Source organism: Miscanthus floridulus, chromosome 17 (genome assembly GCF_019320115.1).
Source record: "Miscanthus floridulus cultivar M001 chromosome 17, ASM1932011v1, whole genome shotgun sequence".
Taxonomy (NCBI): domain Eukaryota; kingdom Viridiplantae; phylum Streptophyta; class Magnoliopsida; order Poales; family Poaceae; genus Miscanthus; species Miscanthus floridulus.
In genome coordinates this window covers 101,500,750-101,528,749 of record NC_089596.1, presented here as the reverse complement: position 1 = coordinate 101,528,749, position 28,000 = coordinate 101,500,750, and the positions used below count along the sequence as shown (strand labels likewise).

The 28,000-nt window shown below is 47.1% G+C and overlaps 1 protein-coding gene across 3 annotated transcripts; it reads right to left on the bottom strand.

Annotated features, from left to right (window-relative positions):
• Positions 1 to 13: 13 nt before the first annotated feature.
• LOC136517105 (phosphatidylinositol/phosphatidylcholine transfer protein SFH8-like) lies at positions 14 to 11,067 on the bottom strand. 3 transcript variants are annotated; one of them, XM_066510621.1, is made up of 15 exons: positions 10,935 to 11,067; positions 10,693 to 10,781; positions 9,731 to 10,022; positions 9,391 to 9,487; positions 9,026 to 9,292; positions 8,850 to 8,927; positions 8,434 to 8,643; positions 8,281 to 8,330; positions 8,111 to 8,204; positions 7,859 to 7,957; positions 7,661 to 7,774; positions 7,226 to 7,352; positions 6,390 to 6,793; positions 553 to 627; positions 14 to 376 (listed from the first exon to the last, which is right to left on the bottom strand). In XM_066510621.1, the coding sequence occupies exons 2-15, from the start codon at positions 10,724 to 10,726 to the stop codon at positions 356 to 358; spliced, it is 1,962 nt and encodes a 653-aa protein (XP_066366718.1). In that variant the 5' UTR covers positions 10,727 to 10,781; positions 10,935 to 11,067; the 3' UTR covers positions 14 to 355. The 3 variants fall into 3 exon arrangements, with proteins under 3 accessions (XP_066366718.1, XP_066366720.1, XP_066366719.1); XM_066510623.1 differs by having other exon boundaries at positions 8,434 to 8,535; positions 10,935 to 11,066; XM_066510622.1 differs by having other exon boundaries at positions 10,693 to 10,823; positions 10,935 to 11,030.
• Positions 11,068 to 28,000: the final 16,933 nt, after the last annotated feature.

Here is a 28,000-nt window from a genome sequence, read left to right as displayed (position 1 = left end):
CGGGCACATGCGGTTTCATTCACAACTACGTACGTATTAGCACGCAATCAGCTATGCACCAACTTGCAAGATTACAATTTAGGCTAGCACACAAGTGCTAGACCACACAGACAACACATTGTTGACCTGAACAACTCGTCGTTCCAGTTCCAGTAGGCCTGGAGAACTCGGAACATGATATATGTAGGGGAGGGGGAGCGAAGGCGCGCAACGCACCTATTTTGTTTTCCTACTATACTTACACTGTTACACACTCCTACAGATGGACACATTACATCCAACATATTAGCCGCAATCCAATATACACGAACGGCTCCGGACAATCGGACATGAACAGCTGCTCCACGGTCAAATCTTAGAAGCAGAACTTCTTTTTCTGCACAAGGCATACATAGAGGACAACAATCAATTACAGTAGATGGGAGTGAGTAGCTTTACCTTAACAAGGTCAGTAAGTTAATGATCAGACTTAAGAGAGTGGAAACGTAATAATACACGTTTTATATCTCGAAAGATGAAAAAAGAAAGAAGGGTGTGAGAACAGTAACATACACGAAATTTGATCAGCTCCTGTCTGTCAATGTACGCGAGTAGCTCATCCTGTCGCATCAAAGCATCATAAAGGGCCTGCTCATGGAAGTTGGAGTAGATAGTGTTAGCAAGTTATGTTTGCCTCCTAGACTATTGTGCCTGCGCCTTGGACTCTGGATACAGCCATGCGCCAGGCTAGGCACTTGTGCTATTTAGTATAAGTTAATTAGGTTCCCAGGTTGTGTTCACACCTTGAACCCTTGAGTTCTCCTGCCTATATATTGTAATCCCTTGTAATCTGTGATCTATCAACATATACTATTCAGAGTTTATCTCTTTCACATGGTATCACGAGTCCGGGTAACACCCGTTTTTCCCTTCCGCTTCTCTGGCGTGCTGCTTCTAGCGCCGCCGCCTTCGGCGTGCTGCCCCTTGCGCCGCCCCTCCCTTCTCTGCCATGGCCGGCTCCCTTCACCCCTCTGCTGCTGACAACGAGGCCGAGCGCAAGCGCCAGGAGGACGCCCGCGCCGCCCACAACGAGGCCGAGCGCAAGCGCCAGGAGGACGCCCGCGCCGCCCAGGCTGCCGCCCGTCGCGCCGCTCTCGCTCGCGCCGAAGAGGCCGAAGCCGAGGCCGCCGCCGCGGCACACGAGCGCGACGTTGCGGCTGCGCGCGTCCGCGCCGCCCTGGAGCGCGCGGCCCAGGAGCGGGCCGCTGCCGACCCTCACCTTGAAGATCCGCCAGAGGACCGCGACGAGGACGCGTCCTCCCTCTTCGATGGCCCTCGTACCTCAGTTCAGGCCGCCATCGCTCTTCAGGAGGCTACTGCTGTTCTTCACCTGCACGCCCAAGCTGTGGCCGTCCAGAACATCCGTCATCTTGTCCGCGTCGTTCTCGACGTCACCTCCGGCAGCTTCGCTCGGTGGCGCGAGCAATTCCTGCTCGCCCTGGGCAAGTACTCCCTTCAGGGCCATGTTCTTCAGGACGATCGTCCCCTGAACTCGCCAGACTGGGAACGCATGGACTGCGTCGTCCGCTCCTGGCTCTACGGCACCCTCTCCGACAATCTCCACGACATTGTCCGGCATCGCGGCGACCAAGGCGACACTGCCCGTACCACCTGGCTTGCCATTGAGAGCCAATTTCTCGGCAACCGGGAGGCGCGCGCTCTCATTCTTGACGCCAAACTTCGCACGCTTGTCCAAGGGGACCTATCTGTCACCGACTACTGCAAGCTTCTCAAGACCACCGCCGACAACCTCGCTGATCTGGGTGAACCCGTCAGCGACCGCTCCCTCGTCCTCAATCTCATCCGAGGTTTGAACGAGCGGTTTGTCTCCGTTGGCCGCCATCTTCGACGCAGCCGTCCCTTCCCTTCCTTCTTGGAGGCTTGCGACGAGCTCACTCTCGAGGAGCTTACCATGGGGGCCCCGACTCCGTCTCCTCCCACGGCTCTCGTCGCCAGCACAGGCAGCGGCTCCTCGTCCCCTCGTCCCGCCTCCCAGCAGTTTTCTGGGCATCCCAACACCGAGCCTGGGGGTGGCAAAGGGGGCGGCTTTGGTGGCAAAAACAATCGTCGCGGCGCTCGGGGCCGAGGCGGCAATAGTGGACACAGGGGCGGCAAAGGCGGCGGCTCAGGCACGGCTGCTCCACCCAACCAAGGGGCGAGCGGGTCTTGGCCCACCCTCTACAACCCGTGGCTCATTGTCCCCGGGCCGCGTCCTCTGCTTCGCGGTGCACCCACCCAGCCACCACACCAGCAGGCGTTGCTGGCACAACAGGGAGCCTTCCTGGCTTCGCAGCAGCACCCTCCAGCACCGTTTCAGCAGCAGTACCCGCAGCAGGCCTCTCCTGCTGCCTTGTACGGTCAGCAGGGTGCTCCTGTGCCTTTCTTCGGCACCTCGTCTCCTCCCGGCTTCTACACCTCTCCAACCGGTCTTCCGGCGGCCTTCGATCAGCAATCCCTTGCTTCCACCTTCAGCACCATGACACTACAGCAGCCGCCGAACAACGACTGGTACTTCGACTCAGGTGCCACCTCCCACATGACTTCTGATTCTCGCACTCTTTCACACCCTAACTCTTCACAGTATCCTTCTCCTTCTTCTATCATTGTCGGTGATGGCTCCTTACTTCCTGTCACCGCCACTGGCACCACCACTCTCACCGATTCCCTGTCCCTCAATAATGTTCTTGTTTCACCACGCCTCATTAAAAACCTCATTTCAGTACGTCAGTTTACCACTGACAATAATTGTGCTGTTGAATTTGACCCTGCTGGTTGTTCTGTGAAGGATCTGGAGTCTCACAAGGTGATCATCAGGTGCAATAGCTCCGGGCCCCTCTACCCATTACATCTCCCCGGCGCCACCGCCCTTGCTGCTGATTCCTCACCTGCACTTTGGCATCGTCGGCTTGGCCATCCTGGTCGTGACACGTTGTCCAAAGTCACCTCTGTTATTCCTGGCTGTACTAAAGAACTTGGTTCCATTTGTCATGCATGTCAGTTAGGGCGTCATACACGTCTTCCGTTTCAAACATCATCTTCTCGGGCCTCTAATTTATTTGAGCTATTTCACTGTGATTTATGGACTTCCCCAGTTGTTAGTATTTCTGGCTTCAAATACTACTTAATTATACTCGATGATTATTCCCACTATGTTTGGGCGTTTCCTCTTCGTCTCAAATCTGACACGTTTACCACTCTAACTAACTTTCTCGCCTATGTTCGCACTCAGTATGGCACTGCTGTAAAAGCTATCCAGTGTGACAATGGCCGGGAGTTCGATAACTCTATCTCCCGCTCCTTCTTCCTCACCAACGGCATCCACCTTCGCATGTCCTGTCCATATACTTCATCTCAGAATGGGCGGGCTGAGCGCATGATCCGCACCATCAATAATGCGGTTCGCTCCCTTCTTATTCAAGCTTGCATGCCCCCTTCATACTGGGTTGAAGCCTTACACGTCGCCACACATGTTCTCAACATCCTACCCACCAAAACCCTTCACTCCTCCACACCTCACTCTGTCCTGTTTGGTGTTCAGCCCCAATACGACCATCTTCGCGTCTTTGGCTGCGCTTGCTATCCTAACCTTTCCGCCACAGCCACCCACAAACTTGCACCTCGATCCTCCTTGTGCATCTTTCTTGGCTATTCCTCCAACCATAAAGGATACCGCTGCCTCGACCTTCAAACCAATCGTGTTCTCATCTCTCGACATGTCGTGTTTGATGAGAACTCGTTCCCCCTTTCCCAGCAGCCCACTCCTCCCAATCCAGCGGACTTCGATTTTCTAACTGATGATGCTGATCCCATGCCCAGTGCACCACTACCTTTATTTTCTACAGGTACCTCCGTTGGTGTTCCTGCACGGCCACGTGCAGCACCCCCTGTCGGCACGCCATCAGCACCCTGCACGGACTGTCCTCGTGTGGCATTCAGTGACGGTGCAGCCGTCGAGACAGCAGCTGCCACTCCGGTGCCGGGCAAGGTTCTTTCACCAATATCAGGCGCCCGGCAGGCCACTCCCTCTACACCTGCTGCTGCTGCAGCTCCAGGCGCTGCTACAGCCCGGCAGGCCGCTCCATCTACGCCTGCTGCTGCTGCAGCTCCAGGCGCTGCTGCAGCCCCCGGCGCCCCAGGTCCCTCCGTTCCTGCAGCAGCCCCCGTCAGGCCTCGACCACTGCTGGTGTATTCACGGCGCCAGGCAGCCGCTCCTCCTCCGCAACCGGCTGCCTCCAGCCCGCCGGCTCTACCAAAGGGCGCCGTGTCTGTGCAGCCCACCGTCAACAATCACAGCATGACAACACGCGCCAAAGCTGGTCACCAGTTTCCTAGTGTCTACAACAGCACAACACTGTCACCGGTGCCCCGCAGCTTCCGTAGTGCCCTTACTGATCCCAATTGGAGGGCTGCCATGGAAGAAGAGTTCTCTGCTCTCCTTCAGAACAACACATGGGAGCTTGTTCCTCGACCGTCTCAAGGCAACATTGTCACTGGTAAATGGATTTTCAAGCACAAATTCAGGGCTGACGGGTCCCTAGAGCGCTACAAGGCTCGTTGGGTCCTTCGAGGCTTTACTCAGCGCCCGGGGATCGACTTTGACGAGACATTCAGTCCTGTTGTCAAGCCCGCCACAGTTCGGACAGTGCTCTCCCTCGCCCTCTCCCGCGAATGGCCAGTTCACCAGCTCGATGTAAAGAACGCCTTTCTACACGGGACCCTGTCTGAAACTGTTTTTTCTGCACAGCCTGCTGGTTTTGAGGATGCCACTCATCCCGGATATGTCTGTCGACTCAACAAGTCTCTCTATGGTCTCAAGCAAGCTCCTCGGGCATGGTACAGTCGCTTTGCTACATTTATTCTCTCACTTGGATTTGTGAATGCCAAGACAGACACCTCCCTATTTATCTACCATCATGGTGCCGACACAGCATACTTGCTGCTGTACGTAGATGACATCATCCTCACTGCCTCCTCCACAGCTGTCCTCCGTCGCATCATATCTGCCCTACAGCGTGAGTTCAACATGAAGGACCTTGGCAAGTTACACCATTTTCTTGGAATGCAAGTTCAGCACCGGGATGGATGTCTGCTTTTGTCTCAGCAACAATACATGATGGAGATTCTTGACCGGGCTGGTATGACTGAATGCAAACCCTGCTCTACTCCAGTTGACACCAATCCAAAGCTATCTGCAGTAAGTGGTGACCCAGTTCAGGATCCCTCTGATTTTCGCAGCCTAGCTGGTGCTCTTCAGTACCTCACTTTCACTCGTCCGGACATTGCTTATGCTGTTCAGCAAGTGTGTCTCCACATGCATGATCCACGGGAACCTCACTTGGCTGCCCTCAAGCGGATCCTTCGGTATGTTCGCGGAACTCTACATTTGGGGTTGGTGCTCCGCCCCTCATCCCAACATGAGCTGGTCGCCTACTCTGATGCTGACTGGGCCGGCTGCCCGGATACTCGCAAGTCCACTTCTGGATATGCGGTCTTCCTTGGTGATAACCTCATTTCCTGGTCCTCCAAACGCCAAAACACCGTGTCCCGATCCAGTGCCGAAGCTGAATATCGCGCCGTTGCCAACACTGTTGCAGAAGCTTCCTGGCTGCGCCAACTTCTCAGCGAATTACAGTCCCCCTTGCAGCGTGCTACATTGGTCTACTGTGACAACATCAGCGCTGTCTACATGTCCGCCAACCCAGTCCAACATCAGCGGACTAAACACATCGAGATTGATCTCCATTTTGTTCGGGAACATGTTGCTCTTGGTGCTGTTCGAGTTCTTCATGTTCCAACCACCTCTCAGTATGCCGACATCTTCACCAAAGGATTGCCATCTTCGCTCTTCACAGAGTTTAGAACCAGTCTGAACGTCCGCTGCACCGATGCCCAGACTGCGGGGGGATGTTAGCAAGTTATGTTTGCCTCCTAGACTATTGTGCCTGCGCCTTGGACTCTGGATACAGCCATGCGCCAGGCTAGGCACTTGTGCTATTTAGTATAAGTTAATTAGGTTCCCAGGTTGTGTTCACACCTTGAACCCTTGAGTTCTCCTGCCTATATATTGTAATCCCTTGTAATCTGTGATCTATCAACATATACTATTCAGAGTTTATCTCTTTCACAGATAGTTAAGTTCATGACCTTATTAGTATTTCCTTTTCTCTATATGATGGAATAAACATTATCCCAGCATCTACAGCCTTATTTCATTTATCAGAAAAAAGGGCTAGAACAATATTTTTCATGTATTAATTATTGTCATTGAGAAACAGTCTAACAGACAGTTCTAGTCTGTACCAGTTGAGATCAAAGATGGAAACCAGCAGGTTTGAACAGAACAAGCTTACCTTCTTTGTGGAAATCAACTCGGCTTCCAATGCATCCACGCGGCGGACGGCTGCATTGAGCAATTCTTCCTTTTCAAATGGCATCTCGGACGGCTTTGTTTCAAGCACCTGCACCTTGTCCTCCAGCTCACCGAGCCGTCTCAGCATTGATGAAAGTACATCCTTTTCTGTATAGGATGGGGCAGGAGATGGAGGTCGAAACTCCTCCTTGTACTCCTGTTCTTGAGGGTACTCAATACGATAGTCGTCATGCTTACTAGATTGGTTAGAGATCCTTCTAGCCATCTTGCTTGGGACAGAACAAAGCATGGCAAAAAGGGTCATGATCAAGAATGTCAGCCATGTGATAATTTGAGCTCGGAGTCCTTCAAATGTGCCATGTAAATTTCTTGAGGACAATGAACCTGGTATGAAGAATTATAAAAGGTTCAGGGTTCAGAACAAAGTAATACAGAACAATATTCTTGCATATGTATCACATGTTTCTGTAATTTTGAGAACTACATCCTAAAACTATAGGGCACTTTCCAGCTTAAGTTGTAAGCTGAGTCCCTCAAAGTTCCTTTTTATAAAAAGTAAAGAAAAGAAGTACTCCACCAAAAGCTCAAAACATTGGTATAAATGTAAGCACATTGGCATAGGAGTTAACTTTTTTAAGGATTGATGAAGTACATCAGTAGATACTTTTGCTAGCTTAGTTATCTATAAATAGTAGAAAAATTTCGGTGGGAACACACATGGACTAACTTAAATTGAACAGGTGTAAAATGAAGAACAAAAACTATAGGCAAGAGATTCACAATAAAAAAAAACAATTATATAACAACGTAGAATACCTGAAGAAGCTTGTAGACTACCTCTGGGACTACCCCATCCATCATCAACAACCTTGTCCACAACAGGAATGCTTTCTTCAATAGAAGCATGAGCAATAAATGCAGATCCATGTGCTGACAATTTTGACTGGAGGTAGCAACAGAGGTTACACATTAATACTGGTAGTCTGGTACGGTAGACAATAACAAAAATGGCAATAGCATTTTAAAATGAGTAGCCCAAAGTTATATTTCAACTTGTTAGGAAAGCGAACTGGTGAAAATCCCATATTACCAAAAGGAACAGGAAAACAAGGGGGTGTAGTACCATCTCCCGTTCAATGAATGTTTACAGAATGATTATAATTTAGTGTCCTTTCATCAATAATTCCCAGATTATGCCAGTAGTGTCAGGTTTTTATTCATACACTAAACAGTACAGGGTTAGCCACTTGCCTCCTCGTGAACAGGGGTCAAAATAGGATGTGTAATCAGGTTCCTTGATGCAGTAGGAGATGCTACGTCTTCCACTTCAGACCCAGACTCGGCAGATGCATCACTGCCTTTTCTCTGCTTCAGTAAAATTATGAAGTACTGACTGAGGATTGAGAATGATGTTTCTCGAAATTTCTACACTCAAGCATTCAGACTTACAGTTGGGTGCCCTGGCCTAGCATAACTGATTATCTTTCCATCAGTGCTGGATATGGTCACAATTTGCCTGCCGTAGTTTGCCTCACCATTGAGGACTCTCTGGACAAATTGGAGATGCGTCAAGTTAGCAACAGAAGACATTGTCCAGCTGAAAGTCTCATATGGAAACATATCCTTTTTCTTCTTTGATATTTATTCATGTTTTCTTTTTCATAATACTTGGGGACTGGGGTCAAGTGACGGGATATTTACCTTTATTATGTTGGGATCCTTCCAAGGACCTTTGTCAGATCTTTGGCAACCTTCAATACAGTTGCATTTGCCACCAAAAAATTCTGGCAATTCACTGCATGCATGCATTAAGCAGAAATTAGAATGGAAGTAAGCAACATAAATGTACGGCCAAGAAACAAAATACTAACCACTCGTCAATTATTTCGAGCAACTTATGTTGATACTTATTCCCAAGAACCTTCAAAAGAAAATGAGAAAGGGTCACTAACTGACTATTATATGTATATCAAATTACTCAAGAAAGATGCAATCAAATCAATGCTTAACAAAGCATTACATACATGAATCTTGGAAACAGTTTTTGGATCAAGGAATGATTTTATTGTGCTCCATAGCATCTTGAAGCCTTGGCCAGCATTAATTATATACATCCGGCAGAGTGTCTGTAACAGCATCCAAAATGCATTAGGGCCCGTTCGTTTCAAGGGGAACTGTGGCCTGGAATCATTCCTACCCGGTTTGCTTGCATAATTTGTATAAGTTTTGATCACCTGGATTGATTCCAGGAGGAAAACTGAGTAACCGAACAAGGCCTTAGGGGTTGTAAAGTTGGGCCAAGATAAACATAGTGCCAAGAAGGAAGTATATTTTTTTATTTTGAATTTTAGTAAAATTATTAATGGAAATATTCTTTGATTTTGTTTTCAAAATGCTGGAACAAAACTTGTCATTCAGGATCCTTGACAGCGTTACCAACCTCTGGGTAGTTATCACTGTCGATCTTCTGTAATCGTGTGATTAATTCCCTGGCAGATTTTGAGAAGTTCTTGAAACCCTTAATTTACAAAGAAGTAAAGAACAAAGTATTAACTCTTAGCAATGTGGCATTACATTGTAAAGAACAATATTTGGCTATAATATAATGCAGCATACCACGCCTTGCACGTCCAAAATAGTAGTGGACGAATCTATATGCTTTTTTGCAGCAATGGAGCAAGCTGGAAATCTCATCTGGAAACACCTCTCAAACTCCTTGACATGGTATTTCACATACCGATCTAAAGTTGTCACTTGTAATAGCTTGTTTGCATCAACTTTTCCTATTAACTCTATGTAGACAGGTCTTCCCTCTTTATCTACCCCATGATAAAATTGTGGGTAATACTTCGTAACTTCATCCAACTCGGTGTAGTCAAATTCCTGAGGTGTAGGACCAAGAAGGGTCAAAATAGAGATTAATCTGAGCAAGATTGATAACTATGACATATTATGATATGCTATTTTAACTTCAACTTTACCTCTATTTTTTCGACCCCGAATTCCTTCCTCCATTTAAGCATGTCTGACCACATATTCTTAGCTTTCTCAACTTCAAATTTCCGTGCTTTTAGGAACCTGCAATGCAAATGAGATCAAATGAGAATCCCAGCCCAGTCAACTAGGATGGCGGCCACTTTCTTCTAATCATGGCCTCTTGAGCACATGTGCAAGGTTTAGTGTGTGGCTATTAGTAAGGTATGCAAGGGGAAGAATATATGCAGCATAAAGAGAAATCAAAACCTTGCGAACAAGGAACTTCCTGTCTTTTGAAGGTTATTCAAAAGAGAAGAAAAAAACTGTGAACAAGAAGTGTTGTACCTTAACATCATGTGATAATCATCATGCTGTTGTGGCAGCAAATCCTCATCAATTAAGCATTGTCGAAATGTCTCAACATCTTGAAGCTCTTTAACGTCCCTTATGTCCTTGATGGAATCCCCCCTTTCAGTCTTCTTTTTGCTTCTCCTTCTCAGGGAATGCCTGAATTTGTTCCCCGCATTAATTGCTTTTTTCTTGAAAGATCCGATTTTAGTCTTCTTATCTCCTTCTGAGTTGTCTGCATCAGATCTGCTCTCTTTCCTTTCATCGTTATGCACAAACCCTTCAAAACCTGCACAGGCTGTCTCAATTTTCCATCTCCAAATCCAAGCAAAGAAAGCTATTTTGTTCCGTAGCAGCAGTTACTATTAGGTGGACTATAGACAGAAAATTGTGCTTTACAGGGAGCTAGAACTGCAATCTGACTATTAGATTGATGCTAAACTAGAGAGAGGAAGAGAGAAGTTAATATAGGCATTAACAGATCTTCAGACACAAACAGTACATGGTAATGATAGTTGGGACATGGACTGGTTGAATGATTTATGAACTTATTAATTTGCACATGTTACAACATTGCTATATGTCGATTTTCTGCATTAACTGAGATTCCATTTTGTGGTTATCCTTGAAGGTGTGGCCAGCTTCAAGCATAAGCTTCAAGTCCTCTGATGAGAACAGGTAAAGCTTAGGCAGTTGGTAAACATCTACTTCTGTATTGGGATTTCTTTCAATAACAAAAGGGCGTTGGTTTTTTCCTAGCCCCTAATAAACCTATTAAACTATAACCATGCAAGAACAATTTAATCTTACGCCCTCATAAGAGCGTTATTACCCAAACAGAAGTTTACTCAACTCCATAAATTTGAAAGAAACAAGGACGAACAAGATGAACCAATAGCATGCACTACGTCGGGAATCGATTGATCGTGTCCCAACGGAAACAAGCACTTCATACTCACATGGCCTAGCAAATCGATCGAGGGGGCCTGACATCCCCTCCGCCACCACCAAAATCGGTCCGCGGGACAGGCGCCAAGCTCAGAATCCCCTGAAACCGGCCATTCAGGAGAAAAGCACTGTAATTGATGAACTGTGCACCAAAACACGAAACTTCAACTATATTCCAATAAAGATGTTTCATAAATCCATGCAAACCCATGGGAGGAAACGGTTCGGGGGATTTCGTGGGGTTCTTTCTCACCTGTTTCAATTTGGATTTCGGGAGCTGATGATTGTGTCCAGGAGGAGAGGGAGAGCCAGCCTCTGCCGCTCTGCTTTTCAATGGGTGGGAGGGGGGAGACTCCGGAGGGAGATGCGAGGAGAAGGGGAGGCTCCAGTCACTTCCCAGGTGGACCCGGTTCATACGCTCGGACCAGCCGAACGGTCGAGCTGCGCAACGCGCGCGTGCCCGGCCCATGGACCCGGTGCACCCAGGTGCCTCCCGGCGTCTGGTAGGCTCGGTTACATAGGATTTGGAGTAGTACGTATCTGTGGAAGCGTGTGTCGCGGCACGATTTCGGGGGGCCTACAGAACTGTGGCCGTGAACCGTAGACCGCGTTCAAGGAACATGTGCCGGTGATGTGACGCGTGGAGGAGGAATTGGCCAGGTCAGACTATAGATTGGTTTCGTTTGGTTGTTGGAGTTGGACAAACTCCTCTCCTCTCGTCTCGTCACTCTGGTCTACAGCTCTGCTGGTGGTTCCGTTTAAGGATTAGGAATGGAGCTTCTTCAGAAACCAACGCCCTATTTGTTTGGGCTTGTTTGGTTTATAAGTTATGGCTGAAAGTACTGTTAGCTAGTTTGATGTGAGAGAAAAATACTGTTCGTTGTTGATAAGCCATGGCTTATAAGCCAAATACGACCAAGCGAACAGGTTGCAAATTGAAATTAAATAAATATGTGATGTTGAAATATTCTTTGTAAATAAAGTAGTAATATATACCACATGTGCACTTCTATCCATGTAGGCAAAAAAAAAAAGTCTCTTTCTTGTGTTTTCCAGTAAACATGAATTGATTTCGATATAATTTATATATAATTCGTGCGGAATTCGTGCGTCCAAAAGTGACCCTTATTTGCGTGCGTTACTTTGCTCTGACCGGTGCGTTGTTATCGCGTTGATAATCTTTTGCTGCCTCTCTTGATCAGTTGCGGCTGCTGCATGCCATGTTGTTTTTACCAAAAGGTTGTGACTAAACTTAGTAGTACAATTTGGTTTACATTTCGTGGCTACAACAACAAGGATCTTTTTTGGCCATACTCTATTGTCTTGTCTTATATAACGGTAGCCTGTTTCTGAACAGACCAAGAAAATAAAATGCTAATACCAGCCGCCTTGAATAGATACGTAGTCATGTTTACCGAACGCTCATAGATGGTTTCACCGCGGTAATATCCATGTCTCAATCCGGCACCACAGATTTGAACTCTGTGTCTGGTTCGTTTGGCTGATAAGCCACGGCTGAAAGTACTATTGGTTGATTTGTTGTGAGAGAAAAATATTGGGTCTATTCGGCTGGTATTAAAGCCGACTGAAATTGTTTTGTTGTAAGAGAAAAACACTATAGATTCTATTTGATAAGCCGGTCGATAAGTTCAAGCGAACAGGTCTATTGTTCATTGGCTAAAAAAATACGACTTATAAGCTAAGCGAACATGCGCTAAATGAAACTACTGTTAAAATAGCAGTAATTTTCCTGCTGAGATGCACGTAGTAGTAGTAGTACGCAGACAGTAACTGCCAGTAGCCCAGTACAGTAGCCTGCCAAGTGCCAATGTGCTCTCATCAGCTAAAGAACACGCAGATAAGCTAGAGGAGCTGATTGAAGTGCTCCCTGTCCTGTGTTTTTCTGCTGGCACCAATCAGCACAGTGACCAAACAAATGGGCACATCAATGTCTGTCTATGTGTGCATCCGCTCCATTGAACGTACGCTACGTACCTGAATATCTTTAGTTGTTACACTGATTGCAAAACACCCGTGAACCATGTTAAAGCAGTTTTCGGCTGTCATCACATCATACGGGAAAGGGGTTGTTGGCAAATCAAACAAGTTTGTAGTGTGATCTGATGAAAGCCTGATGGACAAAAAGATTAAAGAGACCATATGCTTTGTTATATTATAAAAGATGTGGTAATAGGACAAAAAGATTAAAGAGAGCATGTTCTTTGTTATAAAGGATATATATAATAGGACCAAGCAATGAAACATATGCCTTGTGGTGTATGATCAAACTTGGCTGAGTTTTTCACGCCTCATTTGGTTTTATTTATAGAATTTGCTCCTTTCCATTCTTTGTGGACAGAATAGTCCAAAGTATTGTGAAAGGAATAGATAAAGCAGGAAAACTTTACTGTCAATTTATAACATATCTCCTATCTCCTATAACTAAAAAGACTAAACAGTGGACACTTTTTGGTGCAACATTTCAACATGGGCCCATAGTTCTACCTACTGCGATCCCACACCCCTCTGCTCCTACGCCCGTCTCTTTCGATCCCCTACCCGTCCTATCCCTTTTCCTCTCCCTCTGATTTTCTTTCCATAACAAACCACCCCACACTGACGCCATGATCATAGCGAGACGCCGACACCTTCTCCCCACCCCACTAGGATGCCATGATCGCTCAAGCCTCGCGGCGGGCGGTGTGAGGCCAAGGGCGGCACGACGGGAGGGGCGTTGCTGCGACGAATCGGGCGGCGGCGACGATCCAACGCCGAACGAGCGGCGGGTGAGGTGTCGGGTGGCACCCGAGGTGATCCAGCCCCGAATGGCCGCGATCCCCCATGGCGGCGGCGCCGGCAGTCGCAGCGGCGCCGGCAGTCGCAGCGGCGCCGGCAGTCGCAGCTGCGACGACGACGGAGGACGAGGCTCGCTTGCTACGCCTGGAGGAGCAAGCGGAGCACGGCGGCGAGGGCACGGAGTACCTCTGCCTCGCCCGGGCAATCAGCTCCCAGGCGATCTCGTCCCCAGTCGTGCGCGCCTCCCCTAGTCCCTCGCGACTCCCAGCCCTCCGGTTGCACCGCCGCCGCCTCTCCCTCCTTCCTTCTCGCCCGCACACCCGGTGGCTGGTGCTTAGATCGGTGCCAGGACGAAGCAAACCGATCGCGCCGCCATCGGCGCCAGGACGATCCAACCTAGCCGTGCCGCCACCTCGTCAACCTAGACAGGCATCCGCCGTTGAACGCCCCCGACGACGGGCTGCCGTCGGTCGCTCGCTGGATGGACCGCCACCTAGACAGCGCCGAACGTGCAGCCGTCTCCACGCTGCCTGTCAACCCAGACGGGCCGCCACCAGTGACGAACACCCAACATGTGTCAACTTATGCCTACTAAATTTGATCCCTTTGAAATATTATCAGTAGTACATGTGTACACCAAATGTCCTTTATTGGATCCGTGCCTGCAGTTCTGTGTGCTTTCATCTGATCCAATTTCAAGTGTATTATGCGTACTAACTTTGTTCCCTTTAATGTCTTCGGTTCTATGTGCCTGAATCTGTGAATGAAGTGCTTCGATGATCTTCAACCTTTTTTGAATTGCCTCTCTCTCCCCTCCTGAAGCTAATGGTCCCGTTAAAATCCAAGTTATGTTTCGTACATCGTTTAGTAAGAATGGGCCTGATCCTTAGTTGTTGGAGAAGAAAAGACAATGATGAACAACTGTCGATTTACCTAAACATATTGCTTGGTTTATTAGCGAATCTTACTTTTCCATGGCCCTTACTACACATGGTGGCCTTACAAAAATTAACAAGCAAGTGCAACCACTATTAGATCTTTGGTTTTATCTCTATGATTAGTCTTGTGTAATTTCACTACACTTCCTTACAGTGCTTAAATGCTAAATTTAGTTGAATATTTTTGGAGATTTTGAATTCTGAATTTGTGTTGTCTTTGAACAGTGATGAATTAGTATGCAGTGTAGATCAAGTCAGTTTTCAGAGGCTATAAAGGCAGAAGATGGATATATAGTGTACTAGATCGCTTTAGATTGTTCCAATAATTTTTTATGGAATATTCAAACACTAAATTTGGTTGAATAAATCATTACAAATTTCAGGGTAGTTGGAAACCACATGGTTACCTCATGCCTAAGATTAAAAATAGTTAAATTCTATGGTAATACCAAAGTTGTAAAGAATTTTAGGAAGATGTCTCCAGTGTGCTCATCTGTTGCTTTTGTTGTCTGAAGATTACAAGTCGACTGTACTCTTGTAGTCAGGATAATGTAGCGGGCAGATCGAGTCCTCCAGTTTATATACAAATTATTTTGTTACATGAAAACTGAAAGGTGGGGAAAATCGACCAAATATTGATCTAACAGCTGACATCATGAGTCATTTTGTTTCTTTAGTCTTCTCAAAATCATGATATGCTCTGTGTCAGATTGTTGTTTTGCTCTAAAAAATGCTTTTATGTTCCCAATGATATGTTGAAAACATAATCAATTTTTGAGCACCTCATGTCTGCAAATAGTGAATGAAATTCAGTCTAGGATGGGAACTATTAGATTCATATGTACATGCTATGCTATGCCATTTTATTTTATTAGGGTGCGTGAAGGCCTTGCCGTTTTTGTACAAATATTAGATTCAGTGCAAGTCCATGTTGCTTTATAATTGTAATAACCATAACTCCATAAGAGGGTTTTGATCAACTTCATCGACGTCCCATCCATAGAATGGAATTAATTTCCAATTTGACTGCAAACGGTATGTGGACAGCAGAAATGGCATCGTGTTCTACTTGATGTACGGGCACATGATGTACAGGAGAAATGGCATCCGAGGAGTGCAGATTCATGCCTGTTCATTTACCCCTTAATCTGGACCTCTCAATTCATATGTCAATTGTTGTTGTTGTCAAATAAGAAAAAGAATAATTTTGACAGCTTATCTGGAGCCATGATACAGTATTTTTCTCTCACAACAAAACACCATCAGCCGGCTTTTAAGTCGAAAAAACCATCAGCCGAACAGAGCTAAGGAGTCATGTGGCAAGTACGTATGCGCCTACACGATTCAGGCGTTTCACTTTTGGCTTTTGGTATTCTAATATGGATCCGTTCATTTCATCGGGGCTGAGGAGTCATGAACTCATGATGCCGCCACCCTGACAGTTGACGTCGACTCTAACACGGTGAGGCATAACGGACGCCGAACGGTGACGCACTGACACCCTAGTCCTGGTGGCCGGTGTCCTCTGGCCTTCGCCTTGCTGCCCTCGCATCTACAGATTGTATTTTGCTCCTTGATGGGATTGCTCCTTTTCCTTAAGGTATCATTTTTTTGCTATCTGATTATATTATACTGCAATCCTATTGAAAGGTCCTAATATAGCTAGAGGGGGGGTGAATAGCCTATTTAAAAATCTACAAATTAACTAGAGTAATTTGATTAGTATGACAAATAGTGAAATGCAAACTTGCTCTAGCTCTACAAGGGTTGCAAGCCACCTATCCAACAATTCTAGTTGTAATAATAGCTAGACACACAACTTGCTATGATACTACTCACTAAGATCTCTCAACCTTTCTACTCTAAAGAGCCTCACTAAGCTAACTTAAATATGAAAGCAAGCTCTCAATTCTAATTACACTAAAGAGCTTGCTACAACTAGTTTGCAAGAATGTAAGAGAGTGAGTAGGGTGATTATACCGACGTGTAGAGGGATGAACCAATCACGGGGTGAATATATACCAATCACTGGGAGAATACCAAATGGGCAAGAGACAACCGATTTTCTCTCGAGGTTCACGTGCTTGCCAACACGCTACGTCCCTGTTGTGTCAACCAACACTTGGTGGTTCGGCGGCTAAGAGGTGTTTCACAAACCTCGTCCACACGATTGGACACCGCAAGAACCTACCCACAAGTGAGGTAACTCAATGACACAAGCAATTTACTAGAGTTACCTTTCGGCACTCCGCTAGAGAAGGTACAACTCCCTTCACAATCACCGGAAACGGCCACGAACAATCACCAACTCGTGCCGATCCCCCATCGCTGCACCGAGCCATCTAGGTGATGGCAACCACCAAGAGTAACAAGCGAAATCCACAGCGCAACATGAATACCAAGTGTCTCTAAATGCAATCACTCAAGTAATGCACTTGGATTCTCTCCTAATCTCACAAAGATGATGGATCAATGATGGAGATGAGTGAGAGGGCTTTGGCTAAGCTTACAAGGTTGCTATGTCAATGAAAATGTGCAAGAGAGTAAGTTTGAGCTGGTCATGGAACTTAAATAGAAGCCCCCATCAAATAGAGCCGTTATACCCTTTCACTGAGCATAACGCGAGCTGACCGGACGTTGCAGTCCAACTGACCGGACGCAGCACCGGACGCTCTGGTCGTGAATACCGGACGTGTCCGGTCGGCATACCGAACGTGTCCGGTAGCCCCCAGACTGCCACATGTCCTGTTCAAACCATCATAGCCATTGCTGCCCATTCGCCTACGACCGGACGCCCACACCGGACGCTGAGCCACCGAGTCCGGTCGAGTCCAGTAAGCCATCAGGGCTGACCGGACGCGTCTGATAGAAACTGACTAGACGCTGAGCCTCAGCGTCCGATCGAGTACAGTAAGCATCCACCGATGACCGGACGCGTTCGGTCACACTAGACCGGACGCTGCCAGCGTCCGATCGACTGATATGCCGAGCACTGTGTTAGCTAATTCACACCGGACGCGTCCGGTCGCTGAGTACGTCGCCAAATACCGAACGTGTCCGGTCACCATACCGGACGCGTTTAGTAGCTCTGAAACCAGTGCGACTAACTCCTTTTCAACTCTATCTTCTTCACCCTTGCTTAAATATACCAACCACCAAGTGTATCACCATGTGCACATGTCTTAGCATATTTTCACAAACGTTTTCAAGGGTGTTAGCACTCCACTAGATCCTAAATGCACATGCAATGAATTAGAGCATCTAGTGGCACTTTGATAACCGTATTTCGATACGAGTTTCACTCCTCTTAATAGTACGACTATCTATCCTAAATATGATCACACTCACTAAGTGTCTTAAGATCACTAAAACAAAATGGCTCCTATAATTTTACCTTTACCTTGAGCCTTTTGTTTTTCTCTTTCTTCTTTTTCAAGTTTAAGCATTTGATCATCACCATGCCATCACCATTGTCATGATCTTCAACATTGCTTCATCACTTGGAGTAGTGCTACCTATCTCATAATCACTTTGATAAACTAGGTTAGCACTTAGGGTTTTATCAATTAACCAAAACCAAACTAGAGCTTTCACCTATCTCATAATGTTTTCACATGGCTTGAAGCATCCTATCTCAGCCAAGTAAGCAGACTAAACATATTACACTTTACCACTCATATTTATTTTCAGATGTCTTACATATGAGATGGACATGCTCCCTTTCTATTGATGCAACAAGATTTAATGGTACAATATGATAACTTACATGATTCATACTTCAAAATATGCGGTTCCACTTTCGTAAAATAATTCTGGGTGTAGATTGTATGCTTCAGTCTCTGTACCCTACTTATTTGCTCCTATTTACTGATTATTCAAAATAAAGGTGTTTGTTGATTAGCCATATAAATTTATTATTTTATAAATATTATACAGATTATTGTGGGCACATTGGGAGTTGTCGAATCTCTCTAGATCATAGGTTTCTTGCATATACAGTTGATACATCTGGGATTGAACTATTTTCCATCGATCTGAGCATGCCATCTTTAGTTCAGACAAGGGAATAGTTAGTTTAACATGAACTATGATTATTTGAGTAGATAAATGACTGAAGAAGTGGGCTCTTCCCTAGGAAGGGTTTGGCAAGGCAAGCTACTTCAAGAACATTAAGATCCAAGTGCCATCGCCGTCATCAGCTCCTCACTGCCTTGCCTGCTCCGGAGACGGACCCAATGCCATGATACACCGGGTTCATGCGCCTCTGTTGCAAAGCCACCACACCAGACGCCTCCTCGCTGCCTTACCTGCTCCAGAGACAGACCCTATCCCAGCACCTGCGCACCTCCAAGGCCAGCTTGCTCTACCTTGCTCATATTAATTGTCTCTTATCCAATAATGCACTGCCTGCAGGGAATGGGTGTTCAGGAAGAAGGTTTCTTGGCAAATTCTCTGTATTATTCTGCATTGATTAATTGTGTGTGTAGTGCTAATTTGACTTCTCTACTCTTTTTGTTCATACCACAGCCAGTTCGAGAAGAGGAGGGAAAAATTTGCTAAAGAGATTGATATTGCTATAGTTGATGTGGTACGCCCGTCTATCTGTGTCCTATCTCATATCCTCCAGCTTGCTTCATCATGCAGGTTTTGTTAGTACTTCTCAATCGATGGCTTTAGCTTGTTAGTTAGGAAAAACAATCTGTAGTTCTGCACTGTCATTTTAGCAGAAACTATATAAAGTTTGGAACTATCATCAATGGCTTTGTCTTTTGAATTGAGAAGCAGCTGCTGATCAAATTAACTGTGAGTCAAGGTTTTTAGAGAAGGTACTATCACCTCATTACTTATCTTAAATTAGCCACTTTATCTAACTGGTTCCATTTTTATCGTTCTTAATTTTTGAAATGGAGAGAGGGAGAGAGAGAGGGAGAGCCGGATCAGAGGGGAGGGAAGGACATTGTTTTAGAGGGAGTTTTTTTAATAATTACTTATGGCTATATTATTCCTTGAAGCATCTAGAATAGTTGTTCCAGTTAGATGCTTTGTGCAATTTAGCTTACTTATGGAGCCTGCTCCAATCAAAATGTGCCCATGCTATTGTTTAAAATATATATGGCCACTTTTGTGCTGTCATGATTTTAGAACATGTCACTTAGGTATAGTTCAAATAAAAGGAGACTACAGAAAAAACCTTCAAGGTGTCACAGCTTGAAACCAAGCCACCACTATCATTTTTTATGATGATCAGTTGACCACCGAATCGTATCTTTAATTTTCAGAATTTGCTTTTTTTCATATCAGTTACACTACATTGTCTTCAATACTGTTAGGCTTTATAATTTCTAGTTTGTGCAGATTAGCTATCAAGCCAGACCATATCCATCTCAGTGATGCTTTCTGAATGATGGTAAGATAGTAATGATCTATGATGTTGGACAGCTTGCTCCTCCATTGTGTGAAGAAAAGGCTTGCTCAAATAGGGCTTTGCTTACAAGGCAAGAAGTGGGTGTGGTCGGTTGCCGCTGGATCGCCCAAAGTACATTCCATTAGAAGTAAAGGTTATAGTAATGAAACGAAAACTATAATTGGAGGTTGTTCGTCTGCCCAGTGACTCAGTAGCAGATATATGATTTTACTTCAGCTTTGTGCGAGAAGGATTTCAGGTATCATCAGGCAAAAGAGTCGTATATACTGATGTTAACGTATTGGGTCCCTGAAAAGCCTATTTGCCTGTTGCAAGCGTTTATCGCCTTGAAGTTGGACACTGTGATCAACGGTCATATGGATGTATATCACTCATGTGCCTTGTGCATTTTCATTTATGTGTGTTCCTTGTGCTGATTCTGATGGCACTTTTTTTTGAAATCTGACATACTTTTCACTTGTACATTTTGATTAATTGGTCTTGTCTTTCCACGATTTATTGATGAATATTGAAACAACATGCTCATAGATTAGCCAAACAAGCTTGGCAATTTGCTTCTCAATCTTGTACTTCTACCTATCAAAAAAAGTTATTCTGGTATTTCTATCTCCAAAACACACATTGAAAAAAAATATATAATCCCATTGCAAAAAAAAATTCTAATCCCAAAGCAACGCAAGGGCATGAACTTATTCGTGGATTTATTGGCGTACAAAAGAAATAGATATCGGAGATTTCTTTCTGCCGATATAAAACATTATCTTAGTCGCATCACAGAAAAGTCTATACAGTAGAGTTTGTGAGCTTGCGACGCCGCGTTCCGTGACTTTGTTAATTTCACGAACTTTGTCTTTTGGATTAAATACCACTTTAATGTTGTTATTTAATTTTATAGGATTGTTATCTTATCGTACGATCTATGTATTTTTAGTACTAAAAGTTTAGTTGTTCCCGTAGCAACGCACGGACACGCTACCTAGTAAAGTACTAATCGAGTGATCTCGTGGTTTTCCCGGTGATTGTGACACAAACGATATAAGAGTACTGGTTGAACGTTCCAATCTCGCTTCATTGTGATGTTGATGCACCGAGTTTTGATCTATAAAAATGGTTGAATCGGCTGCATACCTAGCAGTGGCAGCAACTAAGCTTATCAAAGCAGCCACGTAACCCAACAATAATTCATGAATTCTGCCATATTTCGACGTTATGATAGATGACATTTCCTACATCTACTAGTAGCCAATAGACACTAGCAAAATCTCTGTTCGTTTGAACCAAGAATGACTGGTTCCAAATAAGTATTTATTAAGATTTTCACATGGGGATAAACAATCTGGCTTGTGATCCATGCATGGATTCACAAAGGCCCAAGAACTTTCCAAGGAATGGTAGGAGTAGGTGCTCAGGAAATAACACGCCTGCTGGACCTGTTCGACATAATGGGAGCACATACAGAATCCACTACTAAATAGATTTATAGGATAATCACCTCAAACGAAACAGCTGACGATTTTATAACGACCAATTTGTCTGCCGTAGCTCGAGGAGGTTAGGGGGTCCCTGTTGGGGCAGTTGCTCCTTTAATCGTTTTCTGAAAACTCGTTCTTTGGACTTTGGCCCTGCATTTTGAATAATGAAGCATAAAAGAAGCATTGGTGTTGACAGTTGAGGACAGGCAGCTTCAAGGGACGTTCTCCCTGATGCACTGGAATCAGCTGCAGGACAGACAGTTCAGTTCAGTTGTCAATTAGACAGTCCTGTTCGTTTGTTGGTTTCAGACAGGGCTTATCAGTCATGGTATAGTATTTTCTTCTCACAACAAACCAGCACCGGCCGGACTTATCAGCCCAAAAACCAACCAGCGAACAGACAGATTTGCTTCTTTACAGATCGACGTTTGGCAAGCCTCAGTTGCATTTGTGTTGTGTACAGATCGACGAAAGGTTGGGACCCCGCCATTATATTGCATTGAGCAGCAAACAGAAACGCTCAACTAAAAAGTTAACAAAAGTTTTTTTTTATCTCAACAAAAGGGTTACCAAAAGGAGTTTAGGCACAGCTGCCATGCAACCGGAAGATGCGGACATCCAGATTAGGTTAGCAGTTGGCGAGAGCTGATGCGCTTCTAGTTCAAAGAGCAGCGGTCCGTCGATAGCCTGAGACTCTGATCACAGCACTGTCAGTGTCACAGGGTATATAGACTTTTTTTTTGAAACTCAGAGTATATAGACTTGGAGAAAGCTGCAGACTTGAAGTTTACTTGCTTACTGCTGTGGTGAATTAGCTTTTCAATAAGGGAGAATGGGAGATGCAGACTTGTCAATATACTGTACTCAATTGTCATGATGAAGCAAGGACATGATGAAAGAGAGTCTGGTCGGGAGATCTGAATCAACGCAACGCCAGAGAGGCAGAGACGAAGGAAGAAATTAAACGCCAGAAACAAGCAGAACGGGCGGGGGCGACGCGAGGACGGCATCTCGAGGAAACGACCGGAAATGCACGTAAGGACGCACCGTATGGTCTTTGCTGCTCTCGCATGATTGCATCACATTCACAGCATCAGTCACTGCTCACCATCACCGGTTCACCACCACTGCAGCAAAGGGAGGAGGGGCCAGCAATCCTGCCACACAGAAAGGCCTGGCCCAGCCCAATGCGCCTGTTTTCTCCATCACGCGGGCCGGCCGTGGGCTCGCGGCACCCTAGCACTGTGGTGTTGCCGCGGCCCGCGGTGGAACCGCCCAGCCGCCCAGGAGCTGCTTGTCGGCCTACTCGTAGAAAACGCGTTCACCGACTCCGCCTGTTTTTTTTTTTAAGTCTGTGTATCCAACAACCATGTGTTTTATACAGTTTCAATATATAATTTTTTTACACCATAGAATTAAGATCTAATAACCTCCATCATCTTTCTACCACCAGACAATCACAAATCATAAGATCACATATCCACATATCACAAGAAATAATTTTTTCTATGCACGAACAAGAGGACAAATCTATGTTTTTAGATCAAATGAGGTGTTGCGTGCTGCCACTTTTGAGCACATTGTTGAAGTTGAAGAGAGAGGGGCCACGGACAGTGGCAGTCCGCCAGATTCCCGCGTACCCCCTGCGGCGGAGTGTGCACTGTGCAGGGACCTCTCGCTTTCTCTCCTCCGTTCGCTTCGGACACAGTTAAAAAGAGAGAGGGAGAGAGAAAATCCACGTGTTTTTTTATGCTAAAACACATATGTATTGTATAGCATTTCTGTTTTTTAAGCAATAAGGCAAACTTTATTCATTCAAGATCGTTGATCAAGAGTATAAAATAAAGTCAGGGGCTCATCAACCCAAATCGTTGTCTCTGCGTCTTGTGTCACCATCCGGTTTCTAATTACACGTACCTCCATCGACAAATCTATCATCGGGGTACCCCTCAGTGGATTGTCGAGCATCTTTTGTCGACAGTTGATGCGTCAGGTGAGGCTGTGCGCTTGATCCATGGCGAACCAGATGGCGTACCTTAAAATCTACATCGTTTGTGGTCACTCAGCTGATCGAGGCAACATCATGATGCCACTCGCGCGCGGGGTGTCATGGCAAGACGAGTCTGGCGGCGGCCCTGTGCTTTCTCCGCAGCCTGGGATAGCCCGATAGATCGGACTTGGCCGTGACACACTTCGAAGCCGTCACCCAGAAGGAGGCGTACACATCCAGCATGCATTCGTGAAGGGCCACGCGATCCGGATTTTGATATATCTACATCTGTATGCACGCATGCATGTAGAATTCATCTACATCTTGATGTCAATACAAGCATTGATCTCGTCACCGTCGTCCTGCGGCAACTCGGCGTTAGAGGACCCCGCCGTCTACACGTCACTTGCCGATGCCATCGGCGGCTTCCAAGAATCCGGTCTCGATGTACCTGCCATGTACGTCTAGCCATGAAGAAGGAAAGAGTACTATATTAAAGGCATAAAAGCTAATTAAGGCTTGTACGCGTATATGCATATACGTACACCTTAAGCAGGCAAGCATGATTTCCCTTGCTTGTTGCCGTACGAATACCTTCAGGATCCGACCTCGACGCCGCCCAAATCCTACGTGATTGATCTCTTCGAATCTGATCTGACTAAGGCCGACCTGATGTTCTGCTTAAAGCTAAGTTATGCTTTAATATTTTTCTAAATATTCTCCAATCTCTATATATCGCCATAATATTTCTTTGAGCTGTTTTCTCCATGTTTGCTCTCCAAACGATTTTCTGAACCCCCGAACAGTCATGTTGACGCTCGGATGTTCTCAGAGACGGCCCTATCTCCGGCTCCTCCCTACACGTGCACGAGCGTCTGCCCTCTGCGTTATGGGTGATCGGCAGCGGCTCCTTAGCGATGATTTGTTCTTCCTACACGCACACGGGCTCCGCGCTCCGCATTATGGTTAATAGGCTAGCTAGGGCTGGAGACTCAGCTACACACTAACTGGTCGGACAATTTATATTAAATATAAATAATCTTCACACCAAGTGATCGCCGAGCTACATACGTTATTTAATCGCCATTACTGATTTTTCTCCGGAGTTCATATATTTTTATATTATCTACTACCCGTTCTAAATATTTGTATTGCAGGATCATCGTCCAGGTGATCGGACCACCTAGTGCTCGGACTTCTCCACCAATTAACTGGTCGGACTGCTAGGTTCATGGACTTCATCGCCGACCAGTTGATCGGACCATTCGCCGACCGCTTCTACTCAAAGCTTACTTCGTCGCCGACCAGTTGACCAGACTGTTCGTCGCTCGTGCTTCATCGCCAGCTACGCCGAGGGCTCTTCGGTGCTTGGACGTTGCCAGATACGCTGGGGACTCCTCGGTGCTCGGACCTTGACAGCTACGCGGGGGACTCCTCGGTGCTCGGACATCGCCAGCTATGCCGGGGACTCCTCGGCGCTCGGACATCGCCAGCTACGCCGAGGACTACTTCGGTGCTCAGACATCGCCAGCTACGCCGGGGACTCCTCGGTGCTCGGACGTCGCCAGCTACATCGGAAACTCCTCGGTGCTCGGATGTCGTCAGCTACGTGGGAGACTCCTCGGTATTCAGATACCGTCAGCTATGCCGGGGACTCCTCGGTGTTCGAATGTCACCAGCTATGCCGAGAACTCCTCGGTGCTTGCACATCGCAAGCTACGCTGGGGACTCCTTGATGCTCGAACATCGCCAGCTACGTCGAAGACTCCTCAGTGCTCAGAAATCGCCAGCTACGCCGGGGACTCCTCGGTGCTCGGACATCGTCAGCTACGCCGGGGACTCCCTTGGTGGTCGGATCTTGCTACGCCTCATCGGTGTGCTATCAAGCTGCTCCATGCTGTTCGGATCAGGGTGCTAATCTTAGGCAGCACGTCTGAGGTCTTGATACGCGCATGTCAGACGACGTCGGCAAGCTTTCAGACTTTTTTTTCTTTGACCTTGCTACAAGATTTATTTTTCATCTTCCAGCAGGCTCGGGGACTAAGTGAGCACACTTCACCTTATGGTGAATGTGCGTTTTTTGATTCGAGGCTTCGCCCGTGGACTGGTTGCCCGCTCGGCTGGTCTTCTGCCTTTCTTCTAGTTTCTAACCCTAGCACCATGTGACCACGTCACCTACTGTCAGGCTCGGGGACTAGCTGTGGGGGTATGGCCCCCGGTATCCATAAGACAAGATATGGGCCGCACCATCAGAGGTGGCCTAGCCCACAAGATCAAGGCATGCACGACACTAGTTGTCGGGTTCATAAAACCTAGGGTCTCTCGGGGACCGGCTTCCACGCCAAGGCTCGGCCCAAGAGTTTAAAATGACAGGCCAAAAGGGTGGCCCAGTCACCGCTCGGAAGGTCTGGCCGAAGAGGAACAGTGCCCGCTCGTCGGCTACTTCGGCCCACTTCTTTGATCGGAGCATTTGCTTCGACTCCAGCTGCCTCTGGACGGCCTCTTCGATCAGAAGGCTTGGCCCAAAACACTACTTCCGACTCTGACCCCGTGTCTCCGACCCAGGTTCGCAGGAACCCTGCTCACTGCTCTTCTCCGATCGGCACACTCAGAGCCGACTAGAGCCATCCGACCGAGGGCGCCCGCTTGGTGGGAACCAGAAGACGTGCGGAGAAAACCAAGGCAAGGCTCACAAGTCAAAACCACTATACCAAGGACCATACCCTGCACAGAATAGTACTCTGCAGCCACCCTGACATAAATAGTATTATAGGCACCGACATCTCCCTCTATAGTATTGTAGGAGCCGCTAAAACTCCCATACGGTAAGGCCCCTCACATGCCTCTGGGCATCGATAGCATTATGGGTGCCAGGATTTACCATACCGGGTGAACATAGCGAGACTCTTCACATGCCTCTAGGCATCAAACAGTATTTGTAGGTATCGACGTCTACTATCCCTGAAAAAGGCAGCATGACCTCCCGCATGCATCTGATATTCTACAGTGACATCAACAGTATTGTAGGCGCCTACCATTATCTTGTACCCGCCGGCGTGGGCAACAAGGCTCGGTAGGCATGGGCAACAGGGCTCGGTAGCATACATACCCTCACCCTCTCACTTGTAAAGCCATCCCCTTTATCTATAAAAGGGGACGTGCCCCCTCCAATAAAGGGAGAGCCCTTCTTGAAGATAACAAGCACCGATCAAGTTCACTAGCTCACGACCACAGAACCGCTAGGTTCGGACTCCAAGCACACACTTAAACACTTACTCATAGCGCAACTCCCGTTGCTCCCGGCCCTTCCGACCGAAGCTGACCGGACCTCATATACACCCCTTTTTCCTCCTTCTCGTTTATAACCCCATAGCAAACTTCGAGCACCTGGGCTTAGGAATAAAGTCACTAACCGACCTAAATTGGACATAGGGCATGTTGCCTGAACCAGTATAAATCCTGTGTCATTGAGTGCTAGGCCACCTTCGATCACAACGTACGGTAAAACTACAAATATTCACTAGTTGGTCACTTTCTGCACCAATAGTTGGCGCCGTCCGTGGGGAAGACACTATACGTTCAACACTTTTGGTCATCGAATAGCCCACTTTTTCGCCACCCTCGCCGTGGCGGGCTCGGGCGATACGATTCGCTTCGGCTCGCTGGAGTTTCCCGCACTCTCACCCGCTGGGATACGGGTTCCATCCATCTTTGAGCCATCCTAGGCCTTCCTCTTCGGAAGCCTGGACTTTGTCGCCGACCGGCTCAGCGCGCTATACCTCCGTGAGGAGGCTCACGTCCTAGCACCCATCGGAAGAGTGCCCTCCATCAACTCTGGGACGCATGGCTTCGACGACGCGGCATCTACGCTTCTTTCCAAGCAAACTCTCAGCTCAAACCCCGCTATAAGTAATGTACATGCTGTTATTTACTTACTATTCTCTATATTCCATCGATTACTCAGAGGAACCCCATTGTCCCCGACGCAACCGCCGTACGACCAGTACCCCTATGGCCTCGCGTCTTCCACGAACACATATGCCTGGGGGCTCTGAAGGATGCTAGCGCCGCCCCCTCTCGCATCCAAATTCGTGGAAATGGCGAGCTATGCCCCAGCTATTTCCTCGACCTCATGGATGATGATGGCGAGAGTGACAGCTCCAGCATCAGCGACATGGCACCTAGCCACCGTCTGTCCCGGGAGTGTGCCATGGCGGACGCTCCGGGACACCCATCGGTGGAAGCAGAGTCCTCATAGACTCGCACCTCATCGTGCTCTCATACAGAGACCCCCAAGCTCACACGGGAGCACGACAAGGCACTACGACAATAGTGGCTGCACCATCCACCAACTGCGCCGGCATGCCCGGTGCACCACACTACACCCTGCACGCATAGACCGGTGAGCGGCGCCCGGGGCACACCCGTTGGGCCCGGCACAACACCATGGATAGGGGAACTAATCCCCCACAGTTCGCTCGAGCCGATCAGAACATCGCTGTCGTGGTAATGCTTCTGTGCGGCCTACCCAAGCCAAACAACCCTCATGAACAGGTGATCCACCGGAACCTCCAGGCACTAGTGGAGACCGCCGCTGTTCAACAAGCGGAGTGCTCCATATCATGACGCTGACTCATGTCCTCGCTCTCCGCCAGGGGAACGAGGACGCGGTAGATGGGTCGCTCCACCCGATCACCG